This window comes from Megascapheus bottae, chromosome 9 (genome assembly GCF_031878675.1).
Source record: "Megascapheus bottae isolate mThoBot1 chromosome 9, mThoBot2.hap1, whole genome shotgun sequence".
NCBI lineage: Eukaryota > Metazoa > Chordata > Mammalia > Rodentia > Geomyidae > Megascapheus > Megascapheus bottae.
Window position 1 is genome coordinate 42,294,714 of NC_143517.1, and position 23,350 is coordinate 42,318,063.

General features: G+C 41.3%; 1 protein-coding gene across 3 annotated transcripts in view; it reads left to right on the plus strand.

Annotated features, from left to right (window-relative positions):
* Positions 1 to 4,797: 4,797 nt before the first annotated feature.
* Atp6v1c1 (ATPase H+ transporting V1 subunit C1) overlaps positions 4,798 to 23,350 on the plus strand; it is a 68,982-nt gene continuing 50,429 nt past the window's right edge. The window contains exons 1-3 of one of the 3 annotated variants that reach the window (XM_090339177.1): positions 4,798 to 4,968; positions 16,543 to 16,711; positions 18,266 to 18,333. In XM_090339177.1, the coding sequence (XP_090195303.1) occupies positions 16,580 to 16,711; positions 18,266 to 18,333 (200 nt within the window). In that variant the 5' untranslated portion in view covers positions 4,798 to 4,968; positions 16,543 to 16,579. The remainder of the gene's footprint in view (positions 4,969 to 16,542; positions 16,712 to 18,265; positions 18,334 to 23,350) is intronic. The other 2 variants (XM_090339179.1, XM_090339180.1) reach the window with 2 other exon arrangements.

Here is a 23,350-nt window from a genome sequence, read left to right on the forward strand (position 1 = left end):
GGACATTTTTTGCTTAAGGCTAGCACTCTGCAACTTGAGTCACAGCGCTTCTTCTGGCTTTCTCTGAGTATGTGGTACTGAGGAATCAAACCCAGGGCTTTGTGCATGCTAGGTGAACACTCTACCATTAGGCTACACTCCCAGCCCTCTTTTTTCTTTCTGTTGTTGGTTGTGGGTCTCGCTCAAGACTAGCACTACCACTCTGAGCCACAGTCCTACTTTTGGTTTTTTGGTGTTTAATTGGAGATAACAGTCTTAAGGACTTCCCTGCCTGGGCTGGCTTTTTTTTTGTGTGGGTCATGGGGCTTGAATTCTGGGCCTTGGTACTCTCCTGAGCTCTTCAGCTCTAGGATACCCTTAAGCTACAGCTCTACTTCCTTTCTACTGGTTAATTGGAGATAAAAGTCTCACAGACTTCAGTGACTAGACTGGCTTTGAACTGTGATCCTCAGATCTCAGCCTCCTGAGTAGCTAGGATTACAGGTGTGAGCCCCTGTGCCAAGCTCCTTTTTCTTTTACTTCATCTTTCAGATAATGTTTCATGTTATTTTTGTCTGGGCTGATTGAAAATTATGATCTTCTTACTTCCATCTCCCAAGTAGCTGGGACCACAGAAATACACCAAAACACCCGCCCTTATGCTAAGAATGTCAGACGGGTTAATTCCTATAATTTATATTAAACATGTATCTACCCAACCACCCAAAATGATACTATAATATTAATTTTACCTTTCAGATTATATCTCACCTCTTCTACTTGAGGATTTTACTCCAGGTCTCACATCCTATATGCCTTTGCTGCTTGCTTGATCAGTCTAGGATTAGAATTCTACTGGTGAATGCCATACCCAGAGTGCCTTATTTCTACTTTAAGCCCTCTACCTGTATTCTCATGCAATACCTGAGTTCTATTCCTTACATTCTTGCATGTTTTATTAATTAGTCTATGTGGCTCTTAAATCCTATAAACACTGATTACCTGTCTAACTCCCCCAACACTCTATCTTTCATCTTCACCCCTACCATGATGGTTTTGCTTCCATGGACCTAGATAGCATATTTCCACTCCCTTTCAATTGACAGGTGAAAACTGGTTGATGTGATCAAGTTTTATTCCCAAATCTCCTGACCTCTGGCCTCAAATTCATTATGTATAAAATTTATATTTGTGTATGTGTGTGTGTGTGTGTGTGTGTGTGTGTGTGTGTGTGTTGCTAGGGCTTGAACCTAGGTGCTATACCTTAGCTTTCTCACTCAAGGATGACACTCTGCAACTTGAGTCATCCTTCTACTTCCACCTTTTGATGGTTAGTTGTAGGTTAAGTCTTACAGACTTTCCTGTCCTGGCTAACTTCAAACAATCATCCTTAGATCTCAGCCTCCTGAGTAGCTAGGATTACAGATGTGATCCACCGGTGCCCAGTTATAATTATTAAATCGTTAGCCATTTTAATTCAAGTGAACATGTATAATTAAGTAGGAATGTGTTCTCCCCATCGATTCAAATTGCTTGCTCATGATGGTGATGGGGCAATTGTCAAAAAAATGTTTGGGATTTGTCAAAAAGAGTTTGGGATTTTACCCAGCGTGCAAGCTAGTTTTTTTTAGACTTAATGATGCTGGTGTAATATACAAGTCTCTCGGGTCAATGGTATGAGCATCAGCAGATTTCTGTCAGCTGCCTTGGCCAAGTCCTTAAAGGCTAATGTGTCAATCTTTCAGGCTGGACATTATAAAGGCTTAGCTAAACAAATATACCATACAGAAACTCTCTGCTGCTTTCAACTTTATTTGTAATATATATATCTATGTATATATATCTATGTAAATACACACATATTTATATAAATACACACATATTTATATAAATACCTTACCAGTTCTGGGGCTTGAACTCAGGGCCTGGGCAGTGTTCCTGAGCGTTTTTGCTCAAGGCTAGCACTCTACCACATGAGTCACAGTGCCACTTCTGACTTTTTCTGTTTATGTGGTATTGAGGAATTGAACCCAGGGTTTCATACATGCTAGGAAAACACTACCACATTTCCAGCTTTATAAATATTTTTTAAGCACTAAAAAGTATAAACATTTTCCCACATATTTTAGTGGTATTTTTTCTTTCCTCAGTTGTTTATTTTTTGCTTCTTTATTGTGGTCTTTGTACTGTCTTTTGTCAGAACTCTTTCTATGATGTAACTTGGATATCACAAATTTACACTTAAAAAAAAAAAAAACTCAGTTGGGCCACAGTGGCTCACGCCTATAGTCTTAGCTATTAAGGAAGCTGAGATCTGATGATCTTGGCTCAAAGACAGCCTGGGCCAGAAAGTCTGTGAGACTCTTATTTCAATTAACCAACAGAAACCTGGAAGTGGTGCTGTGGCTCAAGTGGTATAGCACTAGCTTTGAGCTGAAGAGCTTGGGGACAACACCCAGGCTAAGAGTTCAAGCCCTGTGACTGACCAAAAATATTCTTTTTTTAAAAAAAGCTCACATAAAGCAGTTGAGCCAGATCTCATTAAAGGTTTGAACAGATGGCAAAGATTTACAGCACTGCACTTGAAACAATCTCAAGTGAAGTTACACTTCTTGTCCTGGACCAAATCTTTTTGTTTTGTTTTGTTTTGTTTTGCTTTGAATTTTTGTATAAGGCCTTTCATATGTTTTTCTCATCTCCTTCCGTCATTTCCCCATGCCTTCTCACTCATCTGCACACCAATTTCTGCTCTTTTCCACTAGGTCTAGTTTAGTTGCTTTGCCTTTTTTGTCTCATTTTCCAAGCTGAGTTAATCTTTTCTGCCATTTTAGTTTATCAATGTATTTCCCTAAATAAGCACACTTTTCTGGGGGTGGGGGGATCACCGTTACCAATTTCAAGGTAAGTGAAAAAATAAATACTATTTGAAGTACTTTTTTTTTTTTTTTTGCCAATCCTGGGCTTTAGCTCAGGGTCTGAGCCCTATCCTTGGACTTTCTCAAGGCTAGAGCTCTACCACTTGAGCCTCAGCACCACTTCCAGCTTTTTTCTATGTGTGTGGTACCAAGGAATTGAAGCTGGGTCTTCGTGCATGCTAGGCAAGCACTTTAACCACTAGGCCAAACTCCCAGCCCCTGAAATACTTTTCTTTAACTTGGATTTTAGCATTGATGTGATTCTATCCTCTGAGGCTCTTCTATAGACCATGGCCTTTCATTTTCATATTCCTCCTATTTATTTATTTATTTATGGTTGGTTGGTTGGTTGGTTATGGGGCTTGAATTCTGGGCCTGGGTGCTGTCTCTGAGCTCTTCAGCTCAAGGCTACCACCCTACCCCTGGGCCTGGATGTTGTCCCTGAGCTCTTCAGTTCAAGGCTACCACCCTACCCCCTGAGCCAGAGTGCCACTTCAGGTTTTCTAGTGGTTAATTGGAGATAAAAGTCTCATGGTCTTTAGTGCTTTTTGCCTGGGCTAGCTTTGAACCACAATCCTCAGATCTCAGCCTCCTAATAGCTGGGATTACAGGCTTGAGCCACTGCATCTGGCCAGTCCTTTTCTCCTACTTAAGTCCAGTGCTTGTTCATGAGCATCTCTCTCTCTTGAGGCCCTAGAATTATCATTTTTTTTCTGGAGAACTGATAGCCAACTAAGTTTTCACCTTAATGTGGTAAATGATGGTAATGAACATGTTATCTTCAAGAATGATCAGTTTAAACTGGTGGCTCATGCCTGTAACCTTAGGTATTTCAGAGGCTGGTCAGCCTGGTCCATGAGCCTGGATCTTAATGGAAAATGTTGAGTGTGGTGGTATATGTCTATCATTCTAGCTACAATGAGGAGGAAAAAAAATAGGACCATGGCTCAGGCGCAAGGCTGAAAAGGACTGTGGCTCAGGCATAAGGCTGGAAAGGAAGTAAGACTCTTAATTTCAAGAATTACCAGTGCATGCTGGGCACTGGTGGCTCATGCCTATAATCCTAGTTACTCAGGAGGCTGACATCTAAAATCCTAGTTTGAAGCCAGCCAGATCAGGACAGTCAATGAGAATCTTATCTCCAATAAACTATTCAGAAAAAGCCAGAAGTAGCCCAAGTGGCTCAAGAGGTAGAGTCTTGGCCTTTAGCAAAAGCAGCTCAGGGACAGTATTCAGGCTCTGAGTTCAAGCTCCAGGACTTACACAACACCCCCCCTGCCCCCCACACACAATTACCAATGCAAACCTAAAAGCTTTCATGAGAAAAATCTCCATATTTTCTGTTCAAATAACAATGGCACCTCTATTCCCAGGTACAAGCCACCTACCGCCCCCAAACCCCCCTCCCCGCCCCGCCCAAACGACAAGGCTTTCCATTGGTTTTGCACTGTTTCTGTTTACCACACACAAAGCACACTCTTGAACCGGACAGGGAAGGCGCTCGTGGCAAAGGGCAATTGGCTCCACAGGTAATCCTTAACAACACACTGCCCAGTAAACAGTCCACGGGCATTTATAGGGCATTAGGCAGAACTAGGTGACGCGCACTCGGGTAAATTACTAAAGAAAACCCTCCGAATGGACAAGTCCGGGCACAGGGCCGGAGAGAGGTTTCTCACTCGCAGAAACCCGAGGGGGAAGGCGGGTAGGGGTGACGGGAGTGACGTTTCCTTGAGGTGAACCACACGCACGCACGCGGAGACGCTGAGAGGCGGGGCTGCCCCGGAGCTCCGCCCACCCCGGAACCGCGGGGCCTCTGAGCACTCTCTTAGCCCCGCCCTTCCAGGTCGCGCCTGCGCAATGGCGCGAACGTAGGCGGAGCGCCGCGCACCGCGGTCAGCTGACTGCTCCCGCCCGCACGTGACTTGCTCTGTGGGCGCTGGGGTCGAGGAAGTCGAGAGGCCGGAGCTGAGGTCCAGGAGGGATGGAGCGCTGAGCCGTTAACGTCTGTCAGGCTGCTTTGCCTCTGCACCTGCTACTGCTGCTGCTGCTTCCTCGTTTGACACCTTTCTGGGTCAGTGAGCGACGGCCGCCCCGCGAGGGGAGCGCTGGCCAGGCCGAAGCTGGCGTTGCGCTGGTCGCCTGGGCGAGGGATGGGGGCCGGCAGTGCGGGTGAGGGGGTGGCGAGACCGTGGCGTCTGGAGCTGGAGCTGGCCAGATGGCTGTGTGTACTTTGACGGTGCTCCTTGCCTGCAACCCTGGGCCTAGGGTTCGGTCTCCAGGGAAGAGGAAGGAAGGAGAAAAGGAAAGGGCACTGGGGATTACTCAGTAGTTGGGGCCAAATGAAGCTCAGCAGCTTTGGGACCTTTTCTTCATGGGAAGAGGAGACCACAACGAATCCATGCCGCCTGATAAGGGGATGCAAAGTGACAGTGGCCCCGGGAGGATCTGGGGTGGTGTGTGAGAGGTCACAGCTAGCTCAGTCGTCTTCCTTGGGTGTACGCGCTCGTGTGGATTAGGGGAATGGAAGCTTTAAGGGCCTAAAAGCCCCTCACTGCAGGCCGAGGACCAGCCATCACCGAGGCAGGAATTCAGGGAACTCATTACTTCGTATTAGAGGTTGGGGAAGGGGAAGCAAAATGCATTAGAGTGGGGAAGGGAAGGCAAAAAAACCCCACAGAAGGAACTTGCAGAGAGAGGCATAGAGGCAAATTGAATCACTTGCTGGGTAAAGACGTGAGAGCGAAGCAATATTCTTTTCAGAGGTAAAGTTTGGTGTGCTAGGGAAACAATCAAGTGTCTCACTGAGAGAGAACTCTGTCCTGAATGGTAGAGTATGGTGCTTGCATCCAAGCATAAGGCGTTAACACTGACGTTGAGAAGAAAAGTCACTCACAAGAAACTTTTAAGTAGTATCCAGTTATAATTATTTTTTCAGAAAGAATGCAAAGTGCTTTGAAAGCATGAATGGGAGAGTGATATGTGAACTGGCTCATGAGAAAATATCCTGGAGGAAAGAAAATGTGAGCTGGGTCTTGGTTTAAGTTAGTGGAATTTGAACCCTTTGAAAGAAATGCAGAGAACTTTCTAGGCAGTGAAAGTCACAGGATTGGGAGGCCTGAAAAGGAGAGATGAAAGTTAGGGAGCCAGAGGCCAGGTTTGTGGTGGGAGGCATTGTGCACAGGTGGGGGATAAAGCTGAGGTCTTAGGGCCGGGAGTTTGGCCTAGTGGTAAGAGTGTTTGCCTAGTATGCACAAAGACCCCGGTTCCATTCTTCAGTACCACATGCACAGAAAAAGTCAGAAATTGTGCTGTGGCTCAAATGGTAGAGCACTAGACTTGAGAAAAGCCAAGGACAGTGCCTAGGCCCTGAGTTCAAGCCCCAGGATTGGCAAAGGGGAAAAAAAAGCTTATTTACTTATTAATTTAATAAATATTGAGTGCATGCCATATACCTGGTACTGTGAATCTAAGGTTTAGAAAACAGACAGGGTCTCAGTCTTCATGGAGTTTACAGGCAAATGGAGATAATTTTTTTTCATAATAATCATGCACGTGTGAAATGTTCCTTGAAGGAATAACAGTGGCTCAAGAGTTTATTGGGAATATGTTCTTTATGGAGGACTCCAAGATGTCCTTATTGAGGCTATGGCATGATGCAACATCTGAGAAGAGGCTGGAAAAGGGACTACGAGAATGTACACGGTGAAAAGAACATTCTAGGCTGAGAGAACTGCCTGTGTTAGGCCCACAACTTTAAGGGGTTGTAGGAAGGCTCCTGTGGTTGAAAAGTTGGGAGGTGATGTGCGACTTGGGTCAGTCTCAGACAGACTTTTCTCCCAAAAGCAGAAGGAAGCCAGTGAAGATTATAGCTAGTGTAGTGAGTCAGACTGTGGCTTTAGAAAAGATAATTTTGTGAAGAATGTGGAGGCGTAGAAGTGAATGAGGTAGACTAGTTCAAGAGGACATTGTTGGAAACCACAGGACTTGAAGGTACCTTTCTTTTTCCACTAAAAAAATTAAAGGAAAATGTTTAACTATACTTACGTTTACAGGGAAAGGAAAATGATTAGATTCTATATGCCCCCTTACCTAAGAATGGTGCCAAGTAGTCATGAAATATGTAGGGGAACTGGAAGTGGTGGCTCATGCCTATAACCCTAGCCACTCAAGAGGCCAAGATCTGAGGATTGGGGTTCAAAGCCAGTCCCGGCACTAAAGTCCATGAGACTTTTATCTCCAGTTAACCACTAGAAAACTGGAAGTAGCACTGTGGCCCAAGGGTGGTAGCCTTGAGCTGAAGAGCTCAGGGACAATACCCAGGCCAAGGGTTAGGGTGGTAACCTTGAGCTGAAGAGCTCAGGCACATTGTCCAGGCCAAGTTCATGCCCCATGACTGACCCCCAAAAAAGAAAAAGAAATATGTAGGGGAAGGCTGAAGATTCCTTTGCAGAAATTTAGCATTGCATATTTATCTCTCTTAATGGTCACTAATTTCAGAATCGTTTTGTGTGGGTGGGTGTGGGTTTTTTTGTGTGGGGGGTGGGCGTTTGTTTTTGTTTTTGCCAGTCCTGGGGCTTGAACTCAGGGCCTGGGCATTGTTCCTGAACTTCTTTTGCTCAAGGCTAGCCACTCTATCACTTGAATCATAATGCCAGTTCAGCTTTCTCTGTTTATGTGGTACTGAGGAATTGAATCCAGGGCTTCATGCATGCTAGGTAAGCACTCTATCAAATTCTTATTAATGATCCTCACAATGGGAGAGCCCAAAGTGTTCCAATAGATTTCTAGATTTCCTGAAGAGAGGGGTACCATTTGGTTTAAATACATGCATCATGTACTTGTATAGACATTGAGTGTTGCACATACAGAGTTTGAAAGTAATGTTTTCAAGCATGGCACGGTGGCGCACACCTGTAATCCTAGCTACTCAGCAGGCTGAGATCTGAGGATTAAGGTTCAAAGCCCTTCTCCACACAAAAGGACCTGAGACTCTTACCTCCAATTAACCTCTAGAAAATGGGAAGTGGGGGTTGGCTCAAGGGTAGGGCCTTAAGCTGAAGAGCACAGGACAGCACCCAGGCCCAGGGGTAGGGCGGTAGCCTTGAGCTGAAGAGCTCAGGGACAGCACCCAGGCCGAGTTCAAGCCCCATGACCCACACACAAAAAAAGTAATGTTACATAATTTTAATTTTTGATGTTTTAATGTAATTTTTAGTATAAAACTAGAAAAACTTTGTTATTATATTTCTGTGAAGACCTTGTCTACAGTAAAAACTTCATGAATAATCCAAATAGGTTTCATTCAGTCCCAATTAAATGTAGTCACTAGCTGTGTGAATTACTGTAGGAAAGTAATTTCGTTAGGTGTTCCCATGTCTACAAGTGGAGGCAGTAATAATATCTACTATTAATTAAGTTGTTCAGCATATTAAATTGCTTATCATTGGGCATTAACTACACAATAGTATACATTCAGTAAGTGGTTACTGACCAGTTAATGAAATTTCATACTTAAACTCATGAATTGGGGAAAGCCACCTTAGTTTAAGTCTTTACCTTGAAGAATTTCAAACTTGAATACATTGTATCAGGGATATCAGTACCTTCTAGTGGAATGTGGTATTGTGATTCAGTACTGGTTATAAATTGACCACGAGTAAGTGAGGCCCAAAAGAAAAGGAAGTAACATTCATGGAAGGCATGAGTGGATTTAGGAAATCCCCTGGAAGGAATTATTTTCTCCTGTCAGTTACTGCTGGGTTGTTTGTGAAGAGAAGGAGTCTTTGGAAGCTGAAAATGTTCTGATGATGACTTTCATACTCTTCAACTCTATACTTTTTGCCAGAAATTACTAGAAACCTTTACTATTGTGTTTACTCCTCGACCCCTCACCATATTTCTGGTCTTTATGATGGGATCTGTGTGAAAGTAAGGCTTTCCTCCTACAGATTTATTTCTTATGATCTGTTGAATGGAGAGATGGTACTTATTTATAAAATACAGCTATTAAAGGTTTCTCTCTGTCTCTCTCTGTCTCTCTCTCTGTCTCTCTCTCTGTCTCTCTCTCTGTCTCTCTCTCTCTCTCTCTCTCTCTCTCTCTCTCTCTCTCTCTCTCTCTCTCTCTCTCTCTCTTCTTTCTTTTTGTGGGTCATGAGGCTTGAACTCTGGCCTTGGGCGCTGTCCCTGAGCTCTTTAGCTCAAGCTACCACCCTACTCCTAGAGTCACATCCCCACTTCCTGTTTTCTAGTGATTAATTGGAGATCAGAGACTCACTGTTCTTTAGTGCCTGGGCTGGCTTTGAATCATGTTTCTCAGGTCTCAGCCTCCTGAGTAGCTAGGATTACAGGCATGAGCCACCTCGCCCAGCAAGATAGTTTTCTTTCATGTGTAAGTGTACTGTGATGGGAAATTTAGGTAGTTGTTGATAGGATGTGATATACTTTTTTTCTTAATTTTTAAATATTTTATAATTTTATTGTTATTTTTCTGTTTATATGGCTTTGAGGAATTAAACCCAGGGCCTCATGCATGCTAGATGAGCATGCTACTACTAAGCCACATTCCTACCTCTGGATGTGAAGTATTTGTAAATATTACTTTAGTTGAAATAGTTAAGATTTAACAAAGATGTATATTTAACAATTTTGAAATCTTACTATAAATCTTAGAAATGTCCTTTGAAAAAGAATCCCCTTTTACTAGAAACATCTAAACAAGTTATGTTAGGAAGAAATCTCTCTTCTAGTCCCACTTAAGTTGTTTACTTTAGGAAGATAACAGGTTTACATTCAAAGAGACATGTTATTCTTTGCTTTGTGTGATATTAGTGGTAGCTAAGGTAGGATGTGGCAACTTTTTTTTAATTAAAGAATTTATTAAAATTGGTTTTTACATCATATTTCAAATGACGTATTTAACAAACAAGTATTCAGAAAGGTAATCTCTATATATAATCACTGGCACTTAGACTTTAGAACATAATTAAAATTAGGCTGAGGGTTTGTATGTCATAGATACATATTAATCTATGTAATAAAACATTATGTCTATAGAGTCATAGATTTTTATGTCTATGTAGTTGTGTTTATATTTCTAATACCATGTCCATAGCATTGAGTATGCAAATATTGAGTTCTCGCTCTTGTACTGTTTGGATCTAATAGCCGCATGTTAAGGATACCATGTGAGATGTGGCAACTTTTAAAATGAATAATTTGTGGAAAATGCTTAATGATCAATCCATTTAAAAGTTGAAGTGCAATTGGCTACTGATGGCTCATCTTTGTAATCATAGCTATTTAGGTGGCTGAGATCTGAGAATTGAGGTTCAGAGCCAGCTTGAGCAGACAAACTGAGAAACTCTTATATCCAGTTAATAAGTAAAAAGCCAGAAATGAAGGTATAAATCAAGTGATATGGTACCAGCATTTAAAGGTAGGCCTAAGCAAGAGTGTGTTCAAATCTCAGTATCTGTACCTATAAACACTTATGTGCTCACACCCAGACACGCACAGTTTAAGTGCATATTTGGAAGACGCTGGAATTTTGCTATTATCTGATGTGTGCCTTTTGCTTATTGAAATAAGCTTCTCTAATAAGCTTGGTACAGTTATTACTTGGTGTCTGTGAAAATTTGGTTCCAGAGCCCTCATTGGTGGATGTCAACATTCAAGGATGTTCCATTGTATTATATAAAATGACATAGTATTCCCAAGTAACTTGTATACATTTTCCCATATACTTTTACTTCCATTTTTTTTTGCCAGTCCTGGGGCTTGAACTCAGGGCCTGAGCACTATCCTTGGGCTTTCTCAAGGCTAGAGCTCTACCACTTGAGCCTCAGCACCACTTCCAGCTTTTTTCTATGTATGTGGTAGCGAGGAATTGAATCCTGGTCTTCATGCATGCTAGGCAAGCACCCTACCACTAGGCCAAACTCCCAGCCCCCCTCCCATATACTTTAAAACCATCTCTAGATTACCTGTATTACTTAATGCAATGAAAAAGCTATGGAAATAGTTATTCTAGTGGGTCCCATGGGTGGCTCACATTTGTATTCCTGGCTACTCAGGAGGCTGAAAGCTGAGGACTGCAGTGTGAAGCCAGTCTGAAAAACAAAGTTCGAGAGACTCTTATCTCCAGTTGACTACCAAAACTGCCAGAAATGGGGTTATGGCTCTAGTGGTAGAGTACCAGGCTTGAGAAGAAAAGGAAAAGCTGAGGGACAGCATCCAGACCCCAAGTTCAGGGGTGTGCAGGACTGGCACACACCACAAAAACTAATAGTCCCATGTGAATCTGCATATTCACCACAGACACATTTTCCGTCCAAATATTTTCAAACTATGATTGGCTGAATTCTCAGATGTGAAATGTGTGAATATGGAAGGCTGACTATTTTAAAGGAAGTTCTTTTGCCTCTAGACTACCTCTCCTTAATTTGTTCTGTAGTTTAATTTACTGAGAGAAATAACTGACTTCAGAGACTATAGTATTGGTTTCATGAAAGCATTAAAGTCATTTAAGTGTTGGAGCACTTACTGGGGCACTGTCCAATTTTCTCTGGTTAGCCCTCTTTTTTAAAAAAATTTATTTTTTGCCAGTCCTGGAGCTTGAACTCAGGGCCTGGGCACTGTCCTTGGACATTATTTGCTCAAGGATAGCGTCCTGTCACTTGAGCCATAGCACCACTTCCAGCTTTTTTTGTGTATGTGGTACCAAGGAATCAAACCTAGGGCGCTGTGCATGATAGGCAAGTGCTCTACCACTAGACCAAACTATTGGCCATGGTTAGCCCTCTTCTGAGTCCCACTCATACACAGAAGTAGTGTAGTCCATCTCCTTTGCAAGACCAGCATCCTGCCCGTTATGCTAGTGTGTAACTGACTACATTTTTTAAATTCTGTATTTACATCAGTTGTAGAAAAAAGAATCCACAGGCCTTATAACTTCCCCAAATGAGAGATATGGTAATATAATAGTTCCAGAATGTAAACCAGACTACCTTCCATTTCTCCTTACCATCTTCCTTTTGTTTTGAAAAGCTGAATACTTATTGCAGACAATATGGAAGTGTTAATATGACTAGCATTTCCCTTCTGTCTCCATTGTATTCTGCATTCTATTTTGGTCCCTGCATAGCAGCTCCTCTCTCTGTCTGCACCAATGTACCTTCTCATATCAGTCAGTAAGTGTGTAGATAGACCTGTATCACACTTGTATCACCATCCCACTGCTGTAGTCTCGAAGACAGGGACTGAATTTTTAAATTTTGCTTCTCAGAGCCAGTCATAGTTCTGGGGACTTAAGCGCCTTAAACAAAATGATTGATACAACCCTAAATTGAAAATGATTAACAGTTAAGAGATGTGTGGCAAAACACAAAATAAATATCTGTTTTAGTGTGGTGAATTAAATGGATTAAATTGGTTAAATGGATATGTGGGTTCAGACAGTAATTGGGAGTATAAAAATGGGTTTGGATGGGCTGGGAGTTTGGCCTAGTGGTTACAGTGCTTGCCTAGCATGCACGAAGACCCGGGTTCGATTCCTTGGTACCACATACATAGAAAAAAGCCAGAAGTGGTGCTGAGGCTCAAGTGGTAGAGCTCTAGCCTTGAGAAAGTCCAAGGACAGTGCTCAGGCCCTGAGCTCAAGCCCAGGACTGGCAGAAGAAAAAAAAATGGGTTTGGTGCTACATGGACTTAGTTGGAAAAAGGTAGTTAATTGGAGAAGGGAATCTCCTGGACTTCCCTGCCCAGTCTGGCTTCAAAAGTGATCCTCAGATCTCATCCTTCTGAGTAGCTAGGATTACAGGTGTGAGTCATTGGCACTTGACAGTTTAGATAATTTAACACTATCAGGAAAAGTTGCAACAAGGACTTCTCATTATCTGCCATTCTAGGGGAGAGAAGTATAAAAATATATTATCAAATACACTTTAACAGATCAATTGTATAAAATAATACAATGAAACCGGATTTCCTAAAAAACAAAAAATAAGAGTCTAAAAGGTGCTATTGGATTCTGTGGTAAACAGGATTTTAAGTTCAAAGATGATTGCTGTTGGGCTAAAATAGATTCAGTAGGAGAGGAACATAAAGGCCCAATGTCTATGTGCATTTGGTCATACAAAATATTTATTGAAATGAACTGCAAGAAATTGAAATAAAAGGTTTTTTTCTTTGGTGTTGATTTTGTTTTCTCTTCCTTTTGCCTTTTTTATCTGTCCTTGAGAGGATAAGAGGGGGCACAGAAATGGAGGGAAGAAACTATGTTGAAAATTAACTATAAAACTTGTGGATGGGTATTAGAGGGAAAAACTGGGAGAGACTGGAAGAAGGTGAAGGAAGGGACAACATTGTCCAAAAAGAAATATACTCTTTACCTGACTTACATAACTGGAATCCTCTGAACATTTTGAGAATTTTTTTTGTCAGTTGTGGGACTTGAACTTGGGCATTGTCCCTGAGGTCTTCAGCTCAAGTCTACCGCCCTACCCCTTGAGCCACAGCACCATTTCCAAGAAAAACTTTTAAAAGAAAATAACATACAATGTGTGAAGTCAGAAAACAATAAATCATGTCAAAACTTAAAGAAAAAGCTAGATTTAGTAAGTCCAAGTCTTATTAAATTGAAGAAATCAGAGATAAGCTGGATGCTAGTGGCTCATACCTGTAATCCTAGCTACTCAGGAGGCTGAGATCTGAGGATCACAGCAAGCCCAGGCACAGAAGTCTGTGAAAGTCTTATCTCCAATTAATCACCAGAAAACTAAAAGTAGCATTGTGGCTCAAGTGGTAGAGCACTAACCTTGGTCTGAAGAGCTTAAGGATAGCACCCAGGCCCAGAGTTAAAGCTCCAAGATCAACAAGAAGAAAAAGGAAACCGGGCATAGTGGTTCATGCCTGTGATCTTAGCTACTCAGGAGGCTGAGATCTGAGGATCAAGGTTCAAAGTCAGCCCGGGCACAAAAGGACCTGAGACTCTTATCTTCAATTAACCTCTAGAAAACAGGAAGTGGGGCTTGGCTCAAGGGTAGGGTGGTAGCCTTGAGCTGAAGAGCTCAGTGACAGTGCCCAGGCTGAGTTCAAGCCCCATGACCCACCAAAAAAAAAAAAAGGAGAAGGAAAAAGAAAGAAGGAGGAGGAGGAGGAAGAAGAACGAAGAAGAAGAGGAGAAGGAGGAGGAGGAATAAATAATAATCAGAGACAGGAAACAGCTAAGGCCAGGTTGACCCATGGAAAGTAAATCTGGTAGATGAGACCCAGGTGCAGTAGAGAACAGAAAAGGGATGGCAGCAAGGGAGGAGAGAAGTCCTCCCCTGTGCTGCTATGCAGTTGGAATTACTGAGTATGTTGAACCGAAGGAAGGATTATAGTGATCCAAGAGGAACATTTTTTTGTTTCAAAAGGAAAGTAGATTTTTTGTTGTTGTTGTTTTGTTTTGTTATTCCTGGGGATTGAACTCCGAGCCTGGGCATTGTCCCTAAACTTCTTGTGCTCAAGGCTAGCTGTCTACCACCTGAGCCATAGCGCTACTTCTGGCTTTCTTTCTGTTTCCTTCTGGCTACTTTCTGTTTATGAAGTACTGAAGAATCAAACCCAGGGTTTCATGCATGCCAGGCAAGCACTTAACCACTAAGCCACATTCCCAGCCCAGGAAAGTTAATTTCCAAGTTAGATTATTCTGTTGTCCAAATATTCCATTTGAAAGTTCACTGAAATTTTATTTTTTAAATAAATTACTAAGAAGTTTTACGCTATTATTATTGCCATTACTATTATTATTAATTTTGTGCTTGTCCTGGGGCTTGAACTCAGGGCTTGGGTGCAGTCCCTGTTTTTTTTTTTTTCCCCAGTCTGAGCTTGCACTCAGGGCCTGAGCATTGTCCTTAGACTTTCTCTCTCAAGGCTAGAGCTTTACTACTTGAGCCTCAGCACCACTTCCAGCTTTTTTCTATGTACGTGGTACCGAGGAATCGAACCCCAGTCTTCGTGCATGCTAGGCAAGCACTCTACCACTAGGCCAAACTCTTGGCCAGTCCTTGTTATTTTTTTTTTAAGGCTAGGACTCTACCACTTGAGTCACAGCTCCATATCCAGCCTCTTTTTTAGGTGGTTAATTTGAGATAAGTCTCATGGACTTTTCTGTATGGGCTGGCTTTGAACTGTGAACCTCACATCTCGGCCTTGAGTGGCTAGGATTATTATATTTTAATGTATATTTTAATTATATTTCAGATAAAAATACATATTACAGATTGACAAACAAACATATACCCAATATCCAGATTTAACCCATATTAACACTTTACCATTCTTGTATTTCGTAAAGTCTGGGGATTTGACTCATTAGTATAGTGCTTGCCTAGTATGTGCATGAGGCATCAAGTCTGATCCCTAGCACTGTGAAAACAAAATAAAAACAAAAAGAATTTCTGTCAAAAAACAAAACCTTAGCTGGGTTTTATGGCTCAAGCTTACTCTTACCTACTTGGGAGAGAGAGATGAGAGATTAGGGTTCTTGGTTTGGAGTCAGCTTGGACAAAAAGAAGCTAACGCTATCTCAATGGCTAAGTATGGTGGCTGGCACCTGTTATTCCCAGCAATGCAAGGAAACACAAGTAAGAGGATTGTAGTCCAGACTGAAATAAAGCAAGACCCCATTTCTGAAATAAACAATGAAATAAGGAATTAGATATGTGGCTTAATCAGAGAAGTAAAGTTTTTAGTCTTCTGTGCATGTTTTTGTGCCTTTTATAAGTATATGACACTGTATATAATGTACCATGTATGTTTTAATGTACAAAGTTATTCACTACAGAATTGTTTTGAAAAAAAAAAAACTTAACAGTGCTCCCAGAAGGCTAAAAGGTAATTGTAGTTCATATAGAAAGATTCCATGTAATAATTGAAATGGATAAATTATATCTTCATGGATCACTATGGGTAATTGTAAAAAGTAGGTTAAATAAAGAAAATGAATATAGGTTTTTTAATATAGAGTTTATGATGTAAAATACCTCAGAGATTAACATTTTAATGTTTGAAGTACTTCAGTAGGCTAATAAGATTTTAGCTTTATCTTTTTTACTTTTACATTTACTTTTTTTTTCTTTGCCAGTCCTGGGACTTGAACTCTGTCCTTGGACTTTCTCAAGGCTAGAGCTCTACCACTTGGGACACACTACCACTTCTGGCTTTTTCTGTATATGTGGTACCAAGGAATCGAACCAGGGTCTTTGTGTATGCTAGGCAAGCACTCTACCACTAGGCCAAACTCCCGGCCCTCTTTTTTACTTTCGTTTTTTAGTCACAGTTTATTTTGAATGACCTCCTTAGGATTTTGTGTTTGAGCATCTTCCATCCTTGTATAGGCCGGTACAGCTGCACTGTCCTCTGGCCAGACTAAGGACTGTGTTGGGGGCAAGTCTGTGCTTAGCTTGTGAGCCACTTGGGAAATTACAGTTCTTTAGCTTGAGAAAATAACTTTCATCAGTAAGGGCTAGTACAGGTGCAGCTTTGGTTGGGCTTTGGTTAGATCCAAAATAAAGCAGGTTATACTTTAGCACATGTCCTATGACTCTGAAACAGTAGAACCAAATTATATTAAATGTGTTGCTTTGTTTCTTTTACATTCTAGCCTCTCTCCATTTCCTAAGAAGTACCTGGTAGGAAACATGACTGAGTTCTGGCTTATCTCTGCCCCTGGGGAGAAAACTTGTCAGCAAACATGGGAGAAACTGCATGCTGCAACTACAAAGAACAATAATCTTGCTGTCACTTCCAAGTTCAACATTCCTGATTTAAAGGTGAAGCTGCAATGTATGAAAGCCTGTGATTTTGCTATTGGTGGGAGGGAGCAGTTCTCTTTTGTCAGAAGTGACTTCCCAGGTTCCTTCAGAGAAAAAACTGCTCAGTGCTCACCATTGACATACTTTAAAATATATTCTTGTTGGATGAGAAGCTATAAGTAAACTACCAAGTGAAGTACCTTTTTTTTTTTTTTTTTTTAGGTCCTAGGGCTTGAACTCTGGGCCTGGGTGCTGTCCCTGAGCTCTTCAGTTCAAAGCTACCAACCTACCCCTTGAGCCACAGCCCCACTTCCTATTTTCTGGTGGTTAATTGGCGATAAGAGTTTCACAGACTTTAGTGCCTGGGCTGGTTTTGAATCGAGATCCTCAGATCTCAGCCTCCTGAGTAGCTAGGATTACAGGCATGAGCCACCGTGCCTGGCTGAAGTATCTTTTTTCCTTAAACTTTTCATGTGCCTTTCTAAATTATAATGAGAAACTATGAAAATAAATATCCTTGCGAAATAGGATTTTTCAGAAGTGAAAATGGTAGGAATATTACTGTGACAACTTTTGTTATTAAATTCATTTACTAATACTTTGAATGAGTGAGCTCCATCTCATACTTGACAAATCTAACCTTATCATTTAACCCAGTTAATCTCTTTAACAAGATTAGTAATCTAGCAGCCCTTTTAGGGAGACTATGAGAATTTGAATTCAGGGCTTTGCATTTGTGAGGCACCACCACCAAGCCATTCTTCTAGCTCCTAATCTAAATCCAAATACTTAAAGAACACCTAAAAGTACATACTTTTTAGTATAATTTGGCATCATGATTTTTTTTTTTGGTCAGTCTGGGCCTGGGCATTGTCTCTGAGCTCTTTAGCTCAAAGCTAGCACTGCAACTCCTGAGCCCCAGTGCCACTTCATGCTTTTCTAGTGGTTAAGTGGAGATGAGTCTCATGGACTTTAGTGCCCAGGCTGGCTTTGAGCCATAATCCTCAGATCTCAGCCTCCTGAGTAGCTAGGATTACAGGCGTGAGCCACCATGCCTGGGCTCATGAATTCTTTTGGGACAGAATTTTTCTCCAAAACATGATAATTTGCACACAGTTGAGCTGAAGACTCTCTGATTTATATTCATAGACCTCTACTCAAGAGCCCAAGTTGTAAAGCAGGGTTTCCAATGACCCATTATCACTGGACAGTACAAACACAGACTCACTTTGAGAAGTCCTGATACTTATACAGATTTACTTCATACATATAAATAGAAATATTTAGCAAACATCTTTTACTACACTTACACTTTAGGAAGTAAATGTGGAGAATGTTCAATTTGTGGACATTTCAACTGAAGGCGTATCATCTTGTTTTCAAATAAATTAATAAAAGGAACCAGACATGTTGACAGGTAATTATCATCCCAACCCTGAAGATGTGAAGTTGAGAAGGACTTGAGGTTAAAGACAGCCTGGACTACATAATTAGATCTTGTCTCAGAGATAGAGAGCAAGGAGAGAAAGGGAAAGAGATGGAAATTAATTAATGTCTCTATTTCCCTTCTAGGTTGGCACTCTGGATGTCTTGGTTGGCTTGTCGGATGAACTGGCTAAGCTGGATGCATTTGTAGAAGGGTAATTATATACCTGGAGTAGAGCAAAATGAGACACTATTATCAGGCTACTTGAGCATTATTGGGTTTATTATACTCTGCTTATTGGAATGGTTTTAGAAAATGTTGACTATTCTCTTTGTAAGGCAGATTTATTAAGGTACATTTTATATATACTGAAATCTACCTGTGTGAAGGGTGAAAATAGTATTCTTTTTAATATCTTTTGTATTTTTGATGCCAGTCCTGGGCTTGAACTTAGAGCCTGAGATACGTCTTTGAAATTTTTCTGCTCAAAGCCACTTGAGTAACAGCTATACATACTTTCAGCTTTTGTGGTGATTAAAGACAAGAGCCTCAGGGCTTTCTTGCCCGAGCTGGCTTTGAACTTCAATTCTCAGATCTCAGCCTATTAAGTAGCTAGGGTTATAGGTGTGAGCCACTGGCACTTGGCTATTCAGTTATTTTTAATATATTCACAGCAATGTGAAATCAAAACTTTAATTTTACAACATTTGAACCAATCCTCCTTTCAGAAATTGTTTCTGTTCTGATTAGTGGGCACTTATCCCTCAACACCCACTAACCCACTTCCTGACACTACAGATTCGCCTATCCTGCTGCCTCTTTCATATAAGTGGAGACAATACATATGGTCTCTTGTGATTGGTTCTTTCACTTAGTACATACTATTTTCAAATTTCATCTATGATGTACACCAACATCTTTTCCCTTTCTTTTTCTGGACATGATCTCACCACATAAGCCAGGCTGGCCTTAAACTCTCCATACTACTGCTTTAGCCTCCCAGGTGCTGAATGCTGGGATTACAGTACTGTACTACAATGCTTCATTTTTTTAACACTACCAAACAAAATTTTGTTATATTTAGTTATTACCAAGTAACAATACATTGCCTAGATATATCACATTTATGAATCCACTCATCAGTTGATGGACATAGTATTTACTTTTACTCTTTGACTTATATGAATAATGCTCCTATGAACACTATATCATTGTATAGGTGGTGTGTGTGTGTGTGTGTGTGTGTGTGTGTGTGTGTGTGGTTCTAAGGTACTTATATTTTTATTTTTTGCCAGTCCTGGGCCTTGAACTCAGGGCCTGAGCACTGTCCTTGGGCTTTCTCAAGGCTAGAGCTCTACCACTTTAGCCACAGCACCACTTCCAGCTTCCCTCCCCCCCCCCCCTATGTATGTGGTACTGAGGAATTGAACTCAGGTCTTTGTTCATGCTACACAAGCACTCTACCACTAGGCCAAACTCCCAGCCCATTTTTTTCCTTTGTTTGTTTGTTTCTTTCTTTCCTTTTTTGGTCAATCTTGGGGCTTGAACTCAGGGCCTGTGCACTGTCCTTGAGCTTTCTCAAGGCTAGTGCTCTACCTGTGGAGCCACAGCCCCTCTTCTGGCTTTTTCTATGTATGTGGTATAGAGGACTAGAACCCAGGGTTTTGTGCATGCTCGGCAAGCACTCTACCAATAGGCCACACTCCCACCCTGCTTCTAAAGATTTCTTTCTCTTTAATATGTATCTGAGAATAGAATTTCTGAGTCATTGGATTCCTTTGAAGAACTGCAAGACTGTTCTTCAAAATGGCTACACTACTAAATATTTTCACCACTAGTGTTTAAGGATTCTAACTTTTCTACTTCATCTTTTTTGGGGTCATGGGGCTTGGAACTCTGGGCCTGGATGCTATCCCTGAGCTCTTCAGCTTAAAGCTACTGCTCTACCTCTTGAGCCACAGTCCCACTTCCTTTTTCTAGTAGTTAGTTGGAGATTAGAGTCTCATGGACTTTAGTGCCGGGGACTGGCTTTGAACTGCCATCCTCAGATCTCAGCCTCCTGAGTAGTTAGGATTATGGGGGTGAGCCTCCATGCCTGGCTATTCTTCTACTTCTTTCCAGCACTTAGTTACTGTTTGTGGTTTTTGTTTGTTTATATGTTTTTGTTTTGTTTTGTTTTTCCAGTCCTGGGACTTGTACTCAAGGCCTGGGCACTGTCCTTGGATACTTTTTGCTCAAGGCTAATGCTCTGCCACTTGAGCCACGGTACCACTTCCAGCTTTTTTTCCAGGGAGTAATTGAACCTAGGGTTTCATGAATACTAGGCGAGCACTCTACTACTAGGCCCACTCCCAGCTCCATCTGTGTTTTTTATTATTGCCAGGCTAATGTGCATGAAGTAGTATCTCATTGTATATTTGATTTACACTTCCAAGTGCTGGGATTATAGGTGTGTGCCACTACATCTGGCCCAACTTCATTCTTTGGCTTTTGGGTATCTAGTTATCCCAGCACTCTGTGATGTGATTTCATCACTGAATACCTCTGCTGAAAATCAGAAATAATGTGATACTGTATTTTTATACTTATAGTTCTGTTTCATTTATTTGTATTTTTATACTTTTGCCTTGACATTATCTCATTTTCTTTTGTTGATGTTGATCATGTGACTTGAACTCAGGGCCTGGGCTCTGTCCCTGAATTCTTTCACTTAGGTGCAGTACTATACAACTTTGAACCATGGCTCTACTTCTGGCTTTCCTGGTGGTTAATTTGAAGTAAGAATCTCATGGACTTTCTGAGCTGGCTTTCAACCATGATCCCCAGATCTCAGCCTCCTGAGTAGCTAGGATTACAGGTGTCAGCTAGCAGCCACCAACAGGCTTCCCTACTCTTGATTACTGTGGGTTTTTTGTAGGTTTTAGAATCAAAGTGTGAGTTCTCCATCCTCTTTATTTCTTCAACTGATTACTTGGCCACTGTGGAGTCTTTGCATTTACTTGTGAACACAATGTCAAATTTATACAAGGAAATGACCTAGAATTTTATGCGGATTGTGTTGTCTGTGGACCAATAAGGAAGCATTGTCATTCTAACAGTATTATCTTTGATCCATTCCATTTGTTTAAAGATGGTTATGGTTTTGTCGTGAAAATTCAGTTAGCAGGGTTTTTTTTAGCTGTGTTTTGTCGCTTTTGAAATTCATTTGTGCTGTGTATAGGTATAAAATTGTGAAGTTTGATTAATGAGTGGTCTCAGTCTAGAATCTCATTGACTTTAGGAATACAGAGCTTTAAAGTGCTTACAACCTAGGCAAATAAGTATGATTTATAAAATTCAGAGTTTTGGAGGATCTTAGAAATGTATATTTGCTTGAAGTTTTAAAAAAAATAGTCTTGAATACAGGGAAGGGTTTTTGAAACCTGTGCAGTTTAACTGCGTATGATATTAAAAACACCTGAATGTATAGAGCCACAAAGCAACTGATCTGGCAGAAACAGCTGACATCAGGATTGCAGAGAGAGAGAGAGAGAGAGAGAGAGAGAGAGAGAGAGAGAGAGGGGAGGGGGAGGGGGAGGGGGAGGGAGAGGGAGAGGGAGAGAGAGGAGAGAGAGGAGAGAGAGGTCTTTTAATATAAGATGGAGTGAAAAAGCAAACAGATTTAAAATGTTACATTGATGGCCTTTAATAGTGGAGACAAGGAGGCCTTGTAGGAGACAGTTTTATTAGTCAAGTGATTATTAAAAATCATCAAATATGTGTAGGTATTTGGCCAATAGAAAAGAATGAAGAAAATATAACAAATTACTTTTCGGGTTATATAATTCTATGAATTAAACTGGAGCAGATTCTTATGAATTACTGTGAATATAGTGAAACTTATTAAAGATACACTCAAAGATTAGTTGATAGAAAGAGTAAGTCTCTTGAATTTTTTTTTCTTTTTTCTTCTTCTTTTTTTTGGTCAGTCAGGGGGCTTGGACTCTGGGCCTGCGTGCTGTCCCTGAGCTCTTCAGCTCAAGGCTACATCCTACCTCTTGAGCCTCAGCTCCACTTCTAGTAGAGGTTAATTGGAGATAAGAGTCATAAGAGTCCCACAATCTTTAGTGCCTGCCTGGGCTGGCTTTGAACCACAATCCTCAGATCTCAGCCTCCTGAATAGCTAGGATTACAGGTGTGAGCCATTACACCGTTTTTTTTTTTTTTTTTTTGGTCGGTCATGGGACGTGAACTCTGGGCCTGGGTGCTGTCCCTAAGCTGTTCAGCTCAAGGCTACTGCCCTACTCCTGGAGCCACAGCACCATTCCGGTTTTCTGGTAGTTAATTGGAGATAAGAGTCTCATGGACTTTAGTGCCCAGGCTGGCTTTGAACTGTCATCCTTAGCTCTTAACCTCCTGAGTAGCTAAGATTACAGATAAGAGTCACCAGCACCCAGCTTATTTTTTTTTTGTGTGTGTGTGTATGTGTGTGTTTTTATTTTTATAGGTTTTAAGATTTATTTATTACTGCGGATGGAACCCAGGACTTTGAACATGCTAAGTATGTGCTCTATCACTGAGCAATATAGCAACATGATTATAGGCTTTTAGTTAAGAGCTTTTAGTTACTAGCCCTGAGGTGATTATCTTCTCAGAGATGTCATCTGTGTCATTCTTTATACTTTCAAGTCATGACAGCCAAAGAGTCGTTTAAGAAAGGAAATTTTAGGGCTGGGAGTGGTAGAGTGCTCACCTAGCACACACCAAGCCCTGGGTTCTATTCCTCAGTACCACATACACAGAAAAAGCTGGAAATGATACTGTGGCTGAAATGGTAGAGTGCTAGCCTTGAGAAAGCATTAGGACAGTGCCCAGGCCCTGAGTTCAAGTCCCAGTACTGGCCAGAAAAAAAAGGAAGTTCCTGAGAAAATAATCAGCATTATATATGCCTTTAGGGCTGTATGGAGGTCTTCAACTTTTCAGTGGAATGTTCTGAGTATAGTTTAAGTTTACTAGGGGATTTTAGAGAATAATCTGAAAAGTATTTAGGGCAAATGTAGATAGCATGGTGAATAGAATTGAAAGTTACCTGTGCAGGGCCTGGAGTATAGTCTAGTAGTAAGAGTGTTGGCCTAGCCTGCACAAAGCTCTGAGTTCGATTCCTTGGTACATACACAGAAGTGGTGCTGTGGCTCACATGGTAGAGTTGCTAGCCTTGAGAAAGCCCAAAGACAGTGCCCAGGCCAAGTTCA